This window comes from Arachis stenosperma, chromosome 5, assembly GCF_014773155.1.
Source record: "Arachis stenosperma cultivar V10309 chromosome 5, arast.V10309.gnm1.PFL2, whole genome shotgun sequence".
Lineage (NCBI taxonomy): Eukaryota > Viridiplantae > Streptophyta > Magnoliopsida > Fabales > Fabaceae > Arachis > Arachis stenosperma.
Window position 1 is genome coordinate 118,954,869 of NC_080381.1, and position 18,850 is coordinate 118,973,718.

The 18,850-nt window shown below is 30.1% G+C and overlaps 1 protein-coding gene across 2 annotated transcripts in view; it reads left to right on the forward strand.

Moving 5' to 3' along the window:
* The first annotated feature begins 2,784 nt into the window (after nt 1–2,784).
* The window catches only part of LOC130980196 (lupeol synthase-like), a 31,471-nt gene continuing 15,405 nt past the window's right edge, over nt 2,785–18,850 (forward strand). Inside the window, exons 1-13 of one of the 2 annotated variants that reach the window (XM_057903849.1) lie at nt 2,785–3,045; nt 3,300–3,521; nt 6,081–6,266; nt 6,456–6,545; nt 7,139–7,336; nt 12,445–12,529; nt 14,762–14,928; nt 15,030–15,218; nt 15,353–15,466; nt 15,891–16,010; nt 16,119–16,241; nt 16,949–17,047; nt 17,149–17,205. In XM_057903849.1, coding sequence (XP_057759832.1) covers nt 3,327–3,521; nt 6,081–6,266; nt 6,456–6,545; nt 7,139–7,336; nt 12,445–12,529; nt 14,762–14,928; nt 15,030–15,218; nt 15,353–15,466; nt 15,891–16,010; nt 16,119–16,241; nt 16,949–17,047; nt 17,149–17,205 — 1,623 coding nt within the window. In that variant the 5' untranslated portion in view covers nt 2,785–3,045; nt 3,300–3,326. The remainder of the gene's footprint in view (nt 3,046–3,299; nt 3,522–6,080; nt 6,267–6,455; nt 6,546–7,138; nt 7,337–12,444; nt 12,530–14,761; nt 14,929–15,029; nt 15,219–15,352; nt 15,467–15,890; nt 16,011–16,118; nt 16,242–16,948; nt 17,048–17,148; nt 17,206–18,850) is intronic. The other variant, XM_057903848.1, reaches the window with a different exon arrangement.

The window sequence follows — 18,850 nt, forward strand, 5'->3', positions numbered from 1 at the left end:
GTCATAAGAAGGGTAAGGATGGGAATTGTCCATCAGACCCAACCATTATAAATAGATTGCTTAGGCAATTGTAGAATCATCAGAAAACAGAAAGCAGAAGGCTAAGAGTACTCATATGCTAGGAGAGCAAGGAGGAAGCTGCCGAGGCGATTCTGTAGTCTGACAAAAGAATTCCCTTAGGAAAAAATAGTTTTAAACTCCCCTCTGGAGTTAATATCTATAATCTCCTCTCTGAAGATAAAAACATCTTATGTAAAATATACTAAATAAAGGAAATTTTTCTCCAGAAAGGTACGCCTTTATCCTAATCTCTTAGTTATGAATTATTTAGAAAGCTTAGAATTAACGGAAGAATCTGATTATTATAGATTATCTGCCTTATTAGATAATGAAAAACAGGTTGTTCTAAAAACAGAACTAAATCTCAAATCAAATGAAAATTTTAATAAACAAAGTCTTTTAAAAGAAGTTTTTAATAGAAAAAATATAATATACTATGGAAAAATTCAACTTGAAGCCCCTGTAAAAATAAAAAATGCTAATGGAGAACTTGAAATAGCCTTGATAAATGATGAAAAATTAAGTAAACAGATTGAGAAAATTAAGGATCAACAGAAAAGATCTAAAATTGGATGGATTCATATTAGTACTATACAAGTTTTAATTAAATTTACATATATGAAAGGAATTAATTCACCAATAAGTTTAGCAATTTGTGATAAAAGAATTACTGATGACCCAATAGATCAAATAATTGGAATTGTTCATGGAAATTTGGCAAATGTAAATGTTAAATTTAATGCCCATCTTGGATACGTCATACCTCTATCAACCAAAAATCTTGGTAGATCTATAAGTTTAGCTTATAAATTTCATAGAAAAAGTTTAATGGAACAAGATGATGAACCATTTTCAATTACATATGCAATAAATTATGCTTTAACGAATAGTCATCATAGTATAATATTTAAAAATAAAGAAAGAATTTATGTTGATGAATTATTTCAGAAAATTGTAAAAACAGAAATACCAAAATATAAGGCTATTGAAAACCCAGTTCTATTATTAAAAGAACCATAAAAAAGATCAGTTTCATCAAATTTTCAAATAAGAGAATCTAAAATCAATAGTCCTTTAAGTTTATCTAAATTAAAAATAAAAGAATTAACAAAAAAGATCGAAAAATTAAATGAAACCCTAAATACTAAATTATGACAATAAATAAGGAAGAAATATATGTAACTTATCAAGATAAGAAACAAGAGCTTTTTGAAAGAGAAAATCGTTTGAATTATTTGCAGTTTTCTGAAATAAATCAAAGAGCATTTAAAACTCTAAAAATAATCTATAAGAAGTTAAAAAAGGAAGTTGAAGAGCTAGAAAAATTAATAGAATCTCTGAAAAATAGTGATGAATCAATGATAGAGTTTGCAGAAATTCTAAAATAAATAATGATAAACAAAAACTATTATAATAAGATTATCTAATTTATGAAACATAAAAAGATTGAAAAACCAGAAAATAAAATAAAAAGAAAAAGGGCGAAAAAATTAAAAAATAAAATAGAAGAGTATAAAAGAGAATTAAACAATTTACAGATCGAAATTGATGACCTTTTAATAAAAAGGATAGAAATAAGAATAGATATAAATAAGTTAAAATTAAATCTAGGAAATTTATAAAACCATATTATTATCAAAACTGTTGAAAAGATGGAGAAGAAAATTGAAAAGATAAGAGAAAATGTAAAAATAAAAGAAGTTTTTAAGGATTTAAGAAATTATAATCAAATAAAAGATTTTAGAACAGAAATAAAAAACTATAAAATCAGAATGCATCAAGAACTGGTAATCATTTAACAAATACAAGAGAATTTACAGAAATGGTTAAATACTCTAGATTATGAAGTTGCAGATTATTATAAACTTAGTTGAAGAGTTGCAAATTATTATAAACTTATTTGAAGAGTTATTAAAAAATTGGTATCAGAGCCAAGTTAACGATTACGGGTAACACTTTTTCTTAAAGCAACACTTTTAATAATACGCTTTTAAATCAATAACAACCACAAGATGAAAAACGTCTTTACAAAAAGTTGAAATTGACAACTTTACCGGAACATCCATCTTAATTTTATTCTTATCGTTAAAATTTTTATGGTATAAATTAGTCAGTTATTTTTAACTTTATTTTTTATTGTATCACTATCACCTTCAATTCTAACTTTAATCTTAACATTTGCCATAAATTAGTCAATTTTTTTGTTCAGGGTAAATTTTTATAAAATCTATCTTTAGATTAGAATTGCATATACCGTAGATCATAAATTATTTTGTCAATTCGAAATCATATATTATACTTTCTAATTTGAAAGGTACATAAATAAAAATTTTTTAAATATAATTTTACTAATGTTCAATTTTTGCAAAATTTTGTACAAAAAAAATTCTCTAAGTTGAGAAAGATAATTTCATGAAAAAACAGAGAGAGCAGGTAATGTACTATATACTTTATAATGTTCCTCGTCCGATCCAAAAGATTCCAGACAAATTTCATCAAAAGAAATAAGGCTAAGAGTTTGGTATATACATAGATGAAAGTGACTTCACCTAATAAATTCAACCCCCCACTAATTATCAATAATGGTATGATAAGAAAATTTTATTGTGTGAATTTCATCCGTTGCTAAAGGTGTACTTAGTTACAAAATTAATATAAGAAACTTCTCCCTCCGCCATGCTTGGGAATATATAAAAGGACTGTTTTACCAAAACACTCCACACACCTCACCATACTCTAAACATATTTATTATTTTTTAATTACTTATTTTTGTGTCCCTTTCTATATATGGTCCTTATATTATTATTAGTTCCAATCCCTTTTCAGCCAAGCGGTGTGTGCATGTATCCAAAATCTTCATTTTTATATATTTCTTTCCTAAAGTTCTAAGCTTATCTCCATCTATAGCTAGCTATAGCACAATTTCTCATTTATCCAATTTTAATCTTCTTTGGGCTACTAATAATACTTTCATTCAAATTCAAGTAAACATCTATCATTCTCTCTTTTATAATATTAAAACATTTTTAAGTATTTTAAATTACTGATATTTCGATAGTTTTAATTATTCATTTCAATTTTTAACTTTGTATATATTTTATAACCGAAATTAATGACTAAATAAAGTAACTAAAACACTAGTATTTTTAGAATATTTTAAACGCTTCTTATTATGTATATACATGAATAATAATAATGTTTTCTTAGCTTATTATGATGAACCCGTCTTTGTACTTAGGAAAATAAATATAACATATAGTTGAGGATGTGGAAGTTGAAGATAGCAGAAGGAGGAAAGAACTTGGTCTCAGGGAACAATTTCATAGGAAGACAACATTGGGAGTTTGATCCAAATGCAGGAACACCTGAAGAACGTGCCGAGGTTGAAAGACTGCGCCAAGAATTCACTAAAAATAGATTTTCCATCAAACAAAGCTCTGACCTCTTAATGAGGATGCAGGTATACATGCATATTTACGGAAGAGTTTCTAGTTTACATGAAATACTGGTGTTATAATTGTTTTAACTGTTGTTCTGAATTATAAAATATATATATAATATATATTAATTAAAATCAACAGTTAAAATAATTGAAATACCAGTGTTTTAGATACACTTAAAATTTTTCCCATACTTTAATCTTAGTATGTCTTTGCATAATTGTATTAATTAACTTTTTCTTTCTTTAATTTGAATTGAGAATTTAGTTTTCGTGTATTACAAGTATAAAATTTAGTTAGTAGGATAATATTCTGTATTCTAAGTATAAAAGTCTTTTTAAGTTGATATGTCCTGTTATTATATAGATAAAAATGTTTCATTTTTTAAGATATTAAGTATGGAAATTTAACTTTATTTTTTTATTTGATTGAATATTAATATATAAAGAGTTTAATACATATAGTACATACAAACTAAACTTTAAAATAATTTATAATTATATATTTAAGAAACTCTTATTAAAAAATTAGGGTTAAGTACGATTTTGATCTCTAAGATATAGGTCAAAACAATTTTTTGTTTCTATTTTTTTTGGATACAAAATCGTCTTTAAGATTTAAACCAAGTTTTAAAATTATCTTTTTTACTTAAATATTAAAATTTTGGACAAAATTACTCATAACAAAAAAATTATAAAATAAAAAAAGAAAAAAAATAAGAAAGAGAGTGTTTTTGTTCTTTCGAAGGGAGAAGGGAAGAAGAAGAAGGAGAAAGGGAAGAAGAAGAATAAAATGTCCATGATTCATCTCTATCTTCGGTTTTACCGCCATTTTCGTACGATTTTGATTTCTAAAGTAAGGACAATTTTTAAACTAAGTTAAACTTTAGAGACCTTTAAGATTTAAACCAAGTTTTAAAATTATCTTTTTTTACTATTAAAATTTTGGACAAAATTACTCATAACAAAAAAATTATAAAATAAAAAAAAGAAAAAAATAAGAAAGATGTTTTTTGTTCTTTCGAGGGAGAAGGGAAGAAGAAGAAGGAGAAGGGAAGAAAGAATAAAATGTCCATTCATCTCTATCTTCGGTTTTACCGCCATTTTCGTACGATTTTGATTTCTAAAGTAAGGACAATTTTTAAACTAAGTTAAACTTTAGAGACGGTTTTATATGCAAAAAAACGTTTGGAACGAAAAAAATTTTCGGCCTATACCTAAGAACCAAAATCATAATTAACCTAAAAAATTATTTACAAAGATAATCCTTCCGAATATATCACTTATGCCTTTTCCATATACTATCTTATTAACTTTCTTTTTTGTTATTGTTAGTTATTGTTAGTTATAAAATTAAATAATAAGTTTTGAGTTTAAATTTTGGTTTATGATAAAAGAAAAGTATGATGCATATTCAAGATAAACACCAAAAATTTAATGTTATACTCATATTTCTTGTTATAACTTTTTAAAATTGTTTATTTATATAAAATAATAATATAAAAGAAATATAAAACTTTTAGAATATATATTTAAATTGGTCCTTAATAAATTTTAAATGAGATATTTTGATTCCCAATAAATTCTTATTACCTTAAAAGTTTTTAAGTATTACTTTTGTGAAACAGTTTTGTTTCTCTATTCTTTGTAATAAAATATTTAATATATCTATTTGATAAATAAGTTTCTAACTTCTAAATTTTATTATAAGACAATTAATTAAATCTCTAATAAATATCATCATAATATAAATTAATTCTCTTTATAGAGAGACCAATCCATCTTAAAAACTTTTAAAGTAATATAACTTTATTAAGAACTAAAATATCCAATTAAAAAGTTTTCAGAGACTAATTTAAGTGTTTAGTTACTCAAATTTTTAAATTGGTAAAAGTACTAAATTTAAAAGTATCATCTCTAATATATAAATATGGATATTTATAAAAAGAAAAACACTTAATTTTTTTCCTCCCAAACCAACCTTCATAAAACAAGCATTTGCACTTTCTTTTTCTTTTTCAAACTATATTTTTTCAAGTTCTTTTTTTCCCACCACGCTAATTTTTTGTAATGTTAATAATATTGAAATTAAAATCTTTATACACAATCAATAAAAAGCGGCTTGATGGATGCTAGTTATTAATGAAGCCATTTTTAGAAAGCAATTAAATACCTATCAATGTCCCAACATAATATCTATTGATAAATCCTCCAATGTTAGTAATTAGTATATGATAGATGGGGACGTAATAATAAATTAATAATGATTTACGTGGTGAAATGGTAATTGAATATCAGAACCAATGTTAGTTGATGCTCTATAACGAAGGGGTCAATAAATTGGAGAGCTGAGTTGGTTGTTTTGTCATTTATTATTTTCGGTTTTAAACATTTTTTATTCTGATAGTATTAGAGAGACCAAAAAAAAAATTTATCTTATTTAATATTTATTAATTATTACAATAATTAATAAATATTAAATAAGATAAATTCTATCTATTTTTTATTAATATTTTTTGTTACTAAATATTTTTGTTTTTATTCCATTTATTTTCAAAATTTATGTAATTTATGTGGCAGCTAAGAAAGGAGAACCAGTATAGAGAAATGGCAGAAGCAGTGAAAGTGAAAGAGAAGGAAAATGTAACAGAAGAAGCATTGATTACAACAATGAAAAGGGCTCTCACTTTCTTTTCATCCATTCAAGCCCATGATGGCCACTGGCCTGCTGAGTCTGCTGGCCCTTTATTTTTCCTACAACCTTTGGTATTAATATTCTAATGATTACATACATTAAAAAATCATAGTAAATGTAATCCACCATTGTTTTTAATTATAAAAAATGTAATATTAAAAATTAATTTAAATTTTATTTCCTGTATTTTTCCTATATACATTACTCTCTTTTTTGGGTTTGATTTAATTTACCTATTGATATCATCACCTGATGAACAGGTAATGGCACTCTATATTACGGGATCCCTTGATTATGTTTTAGGACCAGAACATAAAAAAGAAATCATTCGGTATTTATATAATCATCAGGTGAGTATATTCATTATTACTAAATTAAACTGCCATGAATAAATCATCATTTGCGTAATTTACTAATTTCTTTTCAATTTTCAATGACCAATGGATCAAATAATATATAATACATAAATTTTATTTTAAATTCATATTCTTTTCATCATTTAATTACTTCAACTTTACAAAAATTGTTTAACAAGTTTTTTTATAATATATAAGACGGGCAAATCACATTTTATTAGCTTGATGTTTTTTTATTTAATATTGCATATACAAAATCTTTTATGAATTTTCTCATGAAAATATGATTGTAAAATAGAATAACTTCTATTAGTTAACTCGATCACTTATATCACAAATAAATGAGTACTCAAGTGCATAGAACAAGCCACACTTTTAAATCATGCTCCTATTGTGAGATGAAGCATAGCATTAGGTACGCTAAAAGTGTGGCTTTTTTTTTACTAACTATGTCACTTTTTAACCGTGGCCTTAATTATTTATTGAAGAGTGGCAAAAGAGTAATAAGAAGCTAAAGAAGGAATCCATTTAAATCATGTATGCTTGAAGTTGACAATAATTATGGTTAACATTTTGTCATTAAACAGAACAAAGACGGTGGTTGGGGGTTCCATATAGAAGGTCACAGCACAATGTTTGGATCATCGTTGAGTTACATTGCTTTGAGAATACTTGGGGAAGGACCCGAAGATGGTGAAGATACGGCAATGGCTAGAGCCAGAAAATGGATCCTTGACCATGGTAGTTTGCTGGCTATTCCTTCCTGGGGAAAGTTTTGGGTCACGGTAAACACATTAGTTTATCATATTATTATTATTATTATTATTATAACCTATATGTTGCATGGATAAGATATACGGTGTTAGATGATAGATTCTAGCATGATTATATTACGGTGACTATAATAAATATGTAAGTTTGTTAAAATTAAAGGTGCACTTTTTGTTTGTATTTTAGCAACAGTTTTTTTAAATCAGTATTTTTTATTAACAATAAAAAAATATTAATTTAATTTTAACAATATTTTTTAAAATACTATTGAAGAAAATCTCATGCCCTAAGCTGTTCAAGCTGTGATGTTGATGGTTTGATGAATTAGAAAGGATTAAGAGAGGGAGAGAGATAGGTTCTTCTCATTATTGGAGAGAATGAAAAATCCCCCTTAGAAAATATTTGTTGAGTTATTACACCTTATATACTATGTACCTTTTTTTTTATGTACTCTCACTAAAAAATAATTACAATGGTAAACCTATTATTGATAAAGAAATAATCTAGGTAACACCCTCCCGCAAGCTAGAATTGTGTAAATCTAACAATCCTAGCTTGGAAACATTGGCAAGAAAAGGACCCGGTGGCAGAGCTTTGGTAAGAAAATCAGCAAGTTGATCCTTGGAACGAACTGGCATAAGATGAATGAGACCAGACAAATGCTTTTCACGAACAATGTGGCAGTCCACTTCAATGTGTTTAGTTCTTTCATGAAAAATGGGATTATTGGCAATGTGAATGGCTGACTGGTTGTCACAGAATAGAGTGATAGACTTTTGAAGCGGCAAGCCAATGAAATCCATTAAGAAAGATAACCAACTAGCTTCACAAGTGGCAACAGCAAGAGACCTATATTCAGCTTCTGCAGAGGACTTGGCAACTGTGGTTTACTTTTTACTCTTCCAGCTAATGAGCGAGTTCCCAAGCATGAAGCAATAACCGGAAATGGAGCGACGAGTATCGGCACAGGTAGCCCAGTCAGCATCGGCAAATCCAGTGAGATGCAGATTAGAAGTAGAGGAGAAGAAGAGACCAGTTGCAGGTCGACCTTTTAAATATCGGAGTACACGAAAAGCAGCCTGTATGTGAGAAGTTGTTGCACAGTCCAAAAATTGGCTCAAACGTCCCACAGCATAAGAGATATCGGTCTAGTATTTGTGAGGTAAAGGAGTCGGCCGATGAGCTGTCTGTAAACAGTGTTGTCTGTTAAAATGGTACCTGATTCCTTTGAAAGTTTCTGACTATAATCAAATGGAGTAGAGAGAGGCTTGCAATCTAGATAACCAAAATCTTTGAGAAGGTCCATGGTGTACTTCCGCTGATAAATGTGAATTCCAGAGTTAGAGCGTGCTACTTCCATTCCCAAGAAGTATTTGAGATCACCAAGATCCTTTATTTTGAATTTGTCATCCAAATCTTGCTTGATGGAATTGATTTCACCAATGTCATTCCCGGTTAAAACCAAGTCATCAACATATACTAGAATGGCAGTGAAGCTTTGAGATTGTTTCTTAATGAAGAGTGAATGATCATCAAAAAACTGCTTATAACCAGCATCCACAAGAGTCTGAGTGAGCTTAATGTTCCATTGCCTGCTTGCTTGCTTAAGCCCATATAGAGATTTTTGCAATTTACAAACCAAACCTGGTTGTGACACAGCCAAACCGGGTGGTATCTTCATATAACTTCTTTGTCCAAATCTCCATGAAGGAAGGCAGTGTTGACATCCAGCTGTTTCAAATGCCATTTCTTTGCCGCTGCTAATGCTAACATTACTCGTAGGGTAGTCATTTTGACAACTGGACTAAAAGTATCACCATAATCTACTCCTTGCACTTGAGTGAATCCTTTTGCAACTAGCCTCGCTTTGTGCCTTTCTATGGTGCCATCAGGATTGAATTTTACCCGAAAAACCCATTTGCAACCCACAGCCTTCTTGTCTTTTGGGAGTTCAGTGAGACACCAAGTTCTGTTTTGATCTAGAGCTGTCAATTCATCTTGTATTGCCTTTCTCCAACATTCATGTGCAGCCGCTTCCTCATAAGTGCTAGGTTCTTGATTTGAGGTGATGGCTAGAGAAAGTGACTTATATTTCGGGGTTAGTTTATCATATGACAAGTGTTGTGAGATAGGATATAAAGAGTTAGAGTTGGAAACATTGCTAGAGTGAGCTGTGTGGGTTGTCATACAATGATAGTCCTTCAAATAAGCAGGCGGTTTCTTGACTCTTTCAGACTTTCTAGTAATGCAGTCATGTGTGATGTCAGAGTGTTGTGATGCAGGTGCATTATCAGTGTGTGGTGTGGTAATGGGTGCAATGGTGTGTGAGGAAATTGGTGAGTGCATTGAGCTTGAGAAATGTTCATTTGAATCTATGAGTGTGGTATGTGTGGGTGATTGCAAATGATGTGTGGATGGTGTATCATATTGAAAAAGATCAATGCATTGTGGAGTACGAATGGGCACTACAGAAATGTCAGTGCTAGTGGAATGTAAAAATGGAAAATGAGTTTCATAAAAAATTACATTTCTGGATATGAAAATTTCCTTTGATTTTAAATCAATAAGTCGAAAACCCTTTGTTCCTAATTTAAAACCAAGAAAAGCTGTTTTTCTGGCTCTTGGGTCTAATTTTGTTCTTGAATTTGTTAATGTGGAGGCATATGCAAGAGAACCAAATACTCTTAAATATGAAAGGTCAGGTAAGTTGCCATACAAAAGCTTATAAGGACTAGCATTATTCAGGGTAGTGCTGGGCAGCCTATTAATTAGGTGAATGGCGTGAGCAACTGCGTATTGCCAAAAACAATGTGGAATCCCTGATTGAAATAGCAGTGCTCTAGCACACCTAAAATATGCTGGTGTTTTCTCTCTACAATCCCGTTTTGCTCTGGTGTTTCTACACAAGAAGTTTGGTGTAAAATTCCAGTTGATGCAAAAAAGGATTTTAGAGTGAATTCTGGCCCATTGTCGGTCCTTATACACTTAACTTGTTTTTCAAATGTACTCTGACAAAATTCACAAAATTAATAACCAATTGTGATGCTTCAGATTTGGTTTTCATAAAAAAAATCCAAGTGAATTTGCTCTTACCATCCACCACAGTCAAAAAATACCTATGTCCTTCATTGGAAGGGACAGAAATAGGACCCCAGATATCCATATGAACTAAATCAAAACAATCTTTTATTTTAGTTGTACTAAGATTAAAAGATAATTTCTTTTGTTTTGCAAAATGACATGAATCACAAGGAAATTTGAAGCAATACTATCTATAAAAGGATAATACTTCTTCAGAAAAATCAATTTATGCATGGGTATGTGTCCTAATCTAAGATGCCAAATGTTGTTGTGCTCACTGTGTGAAGGTGTGGTGGGATGAGTAGTAGTAGTAGTTACCGCCAATGAAGCTTGCTTTGTTGGAAGAGGGGGAAAATGAGAGAATTCTGGTTCTCTACTCATTGTATATAACCCTTCTATACACTCAGCAATGCCAATCATTTTTGATGTGGATCTATCTTGTATCTCACAACACTTATCATTGATTAACAATTGACAATGTAAGTTTGAGGTTAACTTTGACACAGATATCAATTTAAAATTAAAAGAAGGAATGTATAAAATATTTTTGAGAAAAAAATTTTTAGAAAATGTGATTGTGCCAATGATGGTGCTAACAGTTTTGGTTCCATTTGGCAATATCACATTGATTGGATCAATATTTTGAAAACTTGCAAAATCTTTTAAGTCAAAAGTCACATGATCTGTTGCACCGGAATCAATGATCCATAGTGCAGATTTTGGAGTGATAATACTCATAATTCTCGCATTAAAATGTAATGCAATGGTTTTACCTGGAGTGGAAGTGTGAATGGAATTAGTCAAAATTTGATTTGCATTATGAGGTTGTTGCTGCACACTTTTGTCTTTGATCAACTCTAACAAGGCAAATCTTTGCTCTGGAGTGAATCCAGATCTTGATATTCCAATGTTCTCTTGGAGACAATTGAGCTGGAATTGTTTGTCACTGAGTATATCATCATGCCCCTCAGTGATCACGTGATTGTGGCCTTGCTTGTTGCAATGAGAGCAAGCCAATGTAGCTCCACGACCTCTGCAATGGGAGGATTTGTTTGCCATGTTTGCCATTTTGAGAAATCAATGAATCACAGAGTAATAGGGATTCAGATCTTCTTCCTTCCAACTCGTTGATCGGAACAGCTATGTTCACCAAGAAAGAATCTTGCGAAATAGCCTCTCATCAAACTCTATTGGATGAGTTTGAAGGAAGAGGTAAGAATGGGGGAAAGAAAATGTCGAAAGAAAAATTAGGGATAGAAAGAGAATGACAAAATTGGATTCGCAACTTTTTCTTTTTTTTTTTTGATTCACAGCTTGGTTGCTCTCCACGCTCACCGCACCATGAAGAAAATCTCATGCCCTAAGCTGTTCAAGCTGTGATGTTGATGGTTTGATGAATTAGAAAGGATTAAGAGAGGGAGAGAGATAGGTTCTTCTCATTATTGGAGAGAATGAAAAATCCCCCTTAGAAAATATTTGTTGAGTTATTACACCTTATATACTATGTACCTTTTTTTTTTATGTACTCTCACTAAAAAATAATTACAATGGTAAACCTATTATTGATAAAGAAATAATCTAGGTAACAACTATAGTCGTCGTAATCATGCATCATAACATAATTATATTAGAATGATCTGCATGTTAAATATATAAGTAATATGATAATTCATATTATTCTATCGATTTAAGTTTTTGAGATAAATAATTTCATCATAAAATTAATATTAAAAGTTTTATGACAAAAAATTTAGAATTTAATTTTATTTAGTTTAAAACGAACCTATTATTTGAAAGAGTATATTAAATATATAATTATTTATGTGATTCTTTTTTATAATTTAAATTTTTTGGAATAAATAATACGAAATGCAAAAATTCAAAGAAAAAGAATGAGTACGACAATATATAAATTAAAAAGAAGTTGTAATTTTCACCAAATAAAAGATGATTAATGTAAAACATAGATAATAGATAACACATATAGAGGATACTCTACGTAGTTATTAACATATAGTACTTTAATTACTTGGTGAAGCAGGTGCTTGGGGTTTATGAATGGTCGGGGTGCAATCCACTAGCACCGGAGTTTTGGCTTCTACCCAAATTTGTTCCTTTTCATCCAGGTTCTTGTCAATTGATTCATCCTTTCAAATTCTTTAATCTCTATTTGAAAATTATTTATAAACATAAATATAAAATTATTAGAAGACACCAATTTATTTATTTTTTTAAAAAAAAAGAGAAAATTTAATAAAATTAAAAAATATCCTGATTGATACATGATAATCAAAGCAGGACAAGACAAGAAAAAGGAGAAAGTAGAGATGATGTTAGGCATGCTTAAGTTCTAGTAACTGCCTTTAGCTAAATCAGTTAGAATGCAACCAGTTCCGTTTCAAGTTAACACAGTAAGCTTGAGATAATTGGTTAGCCCATTAGTTGCTGAGTTGGAATTAGTTAGTGATTAGAAAACTCTAGAAACTCTTGACTATAAGTAACAATACTTGCTGCTACAGTAACCACTTTTTGGTTCACAATACAATTCACAGATTCATTCCTTTCTCTCTGCTTCTCTCTCTCTCTCTCTTCTCTAAACCTTCACATCAGATCTCTGAGTCTTCTTGGTTCAGGTTCTTGATACCTTTCATGGTATCAAAGCTTGGTATCACAGTTTCCGTGACAGTCTAAGAAAGCAGATCTGGTCCAAGTGAAGCTTAACTACAATGGCTCAAGTGTTTACAGCAACACCGATTTCAATGAAATTGGATGAGGATAATTACCTGCAGTGGAAAGATCAGGTGGAATCAACAATTGAAGGGAATGACATGTTGAATCACATCACAGGAGAAGGAATACCACTGTAATTTCTAGTCTCAGAGGACGGTGGAGTTGGCACAGTGAACCCTGAGTTTCATAAATGGAAGAGGCAAGATGCACTCTTAAAGTCGTGGTTATTAGCTTCAATGAGTAAAGCGTTCACAACAAGAATGGTTGGCTGTACCTTTACGTGTCAAGTTTGGAAAAGGGTGAAAGATCACTTCTCCTCTCAGATCAAGGCAAAGGTGATGCAGCTGAAGAACAAGCTGAGCACCATTCAGATCGGTGCTTCTATCACTGAGTATGTACTATCAATAAAAGGGATTATAGACGCATTAGCCTCTGTAGGAGAATCCATGAAAGAAAGTGACCATGTAAACGTAATCTTGAACGGCCTGACTGAGGAATACTCTTCGTTGATAACCTCTGTTCTGACCACAGTAAGATATCAAGGTATAACAGTAGGTGAGTTAGAAGCTTTACTCTTAGCACATGAAAGTATGTGATCAAGATTCAGGAGACCAGAAGCTTTTATTCAAGCTAATTTGGGTGAAAAATTTAATGAGTGAACTACAATTTTCACTAAAAGAGGTACCTATGGTCTACTGTGACAATTTAAGTGCAGTTCTACTTGCTGCCAACACAATCCTACATTCAAAATCCAAACACTTTGAGATAGATCTTCATTTTGTCAGAGATCATGTGAATAGTAAAGACATTAGAGTAAGTCGCATTCCAAGAACCATGCAAGTGGCTGATATCCTAACAAAGGCTGTGTCTTCTGACAACTTTCTACACTTCAGGACTAGACTGAACATTGAGGAATTGGATAGCACAGCTGCAGAAATGAAAGAGGCAGAAAGGCCAAAAGCAATGATCAGCAGAGCAATATAACTAGAGATGATGATACATGATAGTCAAAGCAGGGCAAGACAAGAAAAAGGAGAAAGTAGAGATGATGTTAGGCATTCTTAAGTTCTAGTAACTGCCTTTAGCTAAATCAGTTAGAATGCAACCAGTTCCGTTTCAAGTTAACACAGTAAGCTTGAGATAATTGGCTAGCCCATTAGTTGCTGAGTTGGAACTAGTTAGTGATTAGAAAATTCTAGAAACTCTAGACTATAAGTAACAATACTTGCTGTTACAGTAACCACTTTTTGGTTCATAATACAATTCACAGATTCATTTCTTTCTCTCTGCTTCTCTCTCTCTCTTCTCTAAACCTTCACATCAGATCTCTAAGTCTTCTTGGCTCTAGTTCTTGATACCTTTCACTGATTTTAGGACAAATTAATTATTTTATTTTATTTGAAAAAACAATGTCTTTAGTTCGAGTATTTTGATTGTTTTTTAATAGAGTTAACAAAAATTTGACAATTAATAATTTTTTTAAAAGATTTATTTTTTGTACATACAACGTTAATTTTATTATTTTTATGGTTAGTTTTATTCGCATCTAAATCTTTCATAATAGTTATTTACTCGTCTTTATAATAAATATTTGGTTTTTGTGTTTTTTCTTTGCACTTAAATGGCAGGAAAAATGTTGTGCTATTGTCGGTTGGTTTATATGCCAATGTCATATTTATTCGGAAAGAGATTTGTGGGAACTATTACCGGCTTAATCAAATCTCTGAGAGTAGAAATGTACAATGAACCTTACGAACAAATCAATTGGAATAAAGCTCGAAAAAATGTTGCAAAGGTTTGGATAAATTATTTAGTGACACATTTAACTAGATTAAAAAGTACACATTTTGAATATATATATATATAAGTGAAAAATTGTATGCAATTCAATTTCAGGAGGATCTATACTATCCACATCCTTTGATCCAAGATTTTCTATGGGATTTTCTCCATCATGTGGGAGAGCCTTTGCTAAATTGTTGGCCTTTTTCTAAGCTTAGAGAAAAGGCATTAGAAATTGCAATTAATCATGTACGATATGAAGATGAAAACAGTAAATACCTTTGCATTGGAAGTGTAGAGAAGGTATACACATGTTTAAATTATAAATACTAATATTAATAACTTGAATTGATATCACCATTGTTAGATTGTTAAAGTATTTACCTATAGCTTAGCTTGACATTTTATTTGAAAACCACAATTGATGAAAATTGAAGGTTATGTGTTTGATTGCCCGTTGGGTTGAAGATCCTAATTCAGAGGCCTACTATCTTCATTTAGCTCGAATTCCAGATTATTTTTGGCTTGCCGAAGATGGCTTGAAAATTCAGGTTAGTCAAATTGAATTAATTTAATATATTTTAATACATATTATCAGTAAAGTGTTGCTATATATAGTTTATTGATGATTATGTTACGTGTATATCAAAATCAATTATCAAAATCAGCCACCAGTATATTAAAATACATGTTAAAATATAAATAGCATTGAAAATAAATTAAACCATATATATATTTATACATAAATATACTAGTGACTGATTTTAGTGGATAATTTTAATCTACGAATAGCATTTTTGATAATTTATAGACCACATTTATGGTAGTGTGTATACATTTGATAAAAATAAGAAAAAATTTGTTTCAATATTTTATCTGTTGAATTAATTAAACAACAAAGTATACTAGTTCAAATATGAAATTTATTATCCTTATAAGTATTATTAATTGTCACCTTAATTAATTTTGATATAGAGTTTTGGTAGTCAAATGTGGGATGCAGCATTTGCTATACAAGCAATACTTGCTTGTAATCTAAGTGAAGAGTATGGACCCACACTTAAAAAAGCACATGATTTTGTTAAGGCTTCACAGGTATTACTAACTAATAATATAATTAATTAATTAATTAATTAACATATATATCTATATGATCTTGGAAACAATAATGAATATGGAAGTGACTTTAATTTGAAATTGAAGGTTCGAGAAAACCCTTGTGGTGACTTCATGAGAATGTATAGACACATCTCAAAAGGTTCATGGACATTCTCAATGCATGACCAAGGTTGGCAAGTCTCTGATTGTACAGCTGAAGGATTACAGGTTCATACAAATTCTTCCAGTAAATTAATTAATAAATTCATAAAGTTATTTCTAATTTATTGAAGAGTAATTTAAGAACACAATAATTTAAAATTATCTTATTTAACATATAATATTTATAATTGTATGTCTATAACATCTAAAATTACATATTTATTATATCTAATATTATGTATTTATTTTAAAAATTATTAATAAATATAAAATAAGACAATTTTTTTAGCTTATTTGAATCGTTTGTTATTATCTCCCAAATATTTTTGTTTAGTGAAATAGTTGGCTTTCTTTAGATTAAAGACAAAATTCAATAAACATTTCACAAGATGTATATGTTAAGTTAATTTAATACAATAATAAGATCATGCATGTAATGTTAAAAAGTTAATTCACTATAAAAGTATAATAATTAAATAAATACTAATTAATAATTTGATTAAAAAATCAAATTTTCAAAGAATTATATGACTTTGATTAAGGTTTCATCCAACTCAAGTATAACCCATTCCAGATTAATATAAACTCTTAACCTTAAACTTTGCCCTAAAATATTTTTGGATTTGCTAAAATGTTGCATCATAACAACAACAAATTGTTATTAGTTGGAGGATGACTGTACTTGTTTGGAGGATTATAATAATTAATTTTTCAATTATTACATATTACATCTCCTGAACTTTGACATTATTTGCTACTAAAATTATCTATAGGCTTCACTCCTATTATCAGAGATGTCAACTGATCTAGTTGGAGAAAAAATGGAACCAGAGAGATTTTATGATGCTGTTAATGTCATTCTTTCTCTACAGGTATGGTTTCCAATTAAATTCTATCTCCCAAGTTATTTCTATTAGTAAATTTGAGCCTTTAAGTACTAGATGCATGCTTGATATCTTCTTTTATTATTCAGAGTACCAATGGCGGTTTTCCCGCTTGGGAACCTTCTAAAGCCTACCGTTGGTTAGAGGTAATAAGAACATAGAATATAAGAATTTATAATTTATGTGACATCGAGTTTTTGTTCATTTTTTATTTTATATTTTTGAATCTATTGTTGGATTCTATTTAAGAGTAGAATTATATGTTAATTTAGTATTCAATATAAAATACATATAGATAACAATATTTTATGTTAAAGATAAGATTAATATAAAAATATAAAAATATTAGTTATACATCAAAATTAACTAATAATATATTTGTGTATAATAAATACATGTGTTATTTAGTTTATTTTTAATATTTATATTTTAATATGTATTTTATATTAGTGGTTGATTTTAATATATAGTTAGTATAGTTGATAAAATTATTTGAATATAAAATATGTAGGACGAACATGTTTTTGGTTTATTATACAATTATTACCTTAAATATCACAAACAAAATTAAGTAATTGCAACGATTACAAACCAATACAAAAAAAATTATATGTTTTTAAAGAGTGGCGGTTTGGCAGTTTGAAACCACCGTAATAAAATGACAAATTTTAGAATAAGACATGATTATAAACTATCGCAAAAACAAATGACTCAATTTTTCATATAGCAAAGATTATATTAACATTCTTGAAAATTGTCGTAAATTCATTTGCCGGCGGTCCATCAAACACTCTAGATCTATTTTATTGCAGTTTAAAACCGTCACAAATGTTAAAATATAATTAGAACCAATTACGATCAGTTAGTATCATTTATATTTATATAGCATATCTGTATATTTATTATAGGATTTTATGCTTTTTTTTATTTTCTAGCACCTATAATATATATATTGTACTTTTGAATACACATTTAATAATACACTCTTCAGATTATTCTCTTATTTCTAACATGGTATTAAGAGCATATGTTTTTTTTATGGAAATTTGTTCATAGCCCCTTGTTTTTCTTCTTCCAATAGTGTTCTTTGCCTTTATTTTTTTATCCTTTCCTAACGCTTTGGTTCGTGACCGCCGTTACCGCCGTCTTCGTCTCATCGTTGCGAGTTCAACGAGTTCGACATCGTCACCGGAAACCATCGGACCCGCCGCCTGAAGATCGCTATCCGCTTCAGGTTCTCCCTCCCTATAGACACCTTCAGCACCGTTTGATCCACTCCCAAGATCAACGGCATCACAGCGTACTACGTGTCACGCCAGGTAAAAACCACAGACCCGCCTTCACCTGCATTATGCCCGACCCGGCCAGCCTCCCGATCTGCGTGCCACCTCTTCATCGCGTCTGCGCTGGCGTGTTTTGCTTCTCTTCTCACTCGTTGCCACGTGTCCTTCCCCTATTGACGTGTCTGCTGACGTGGTGGCTGACCTGATAAACAGTGGGACCCTCCCTAAGATATTTTGGTGAACACTTTTTAATTCTGTCCTCTGTTTTCTTGTTTTTCGCCCCGAATTTGCCGTTTCTTCTCTTTTTCGTCTTTGTTTCTGCTGTTATGAAAAAACGAGATGTTTTTCAGCCTATTCCTAGTATCCTTAATGGCTCCAACTATGCTCATTAGGTTGAAGCTATGCGAGGATCTCTTAAAGGAAAAAAATTATGGCGTTATATAACTAGTGATATTGTTTGTCCTGTTAAGCCTACTGTGACTGAAAACTTCAAAGATAGAACCTCCAA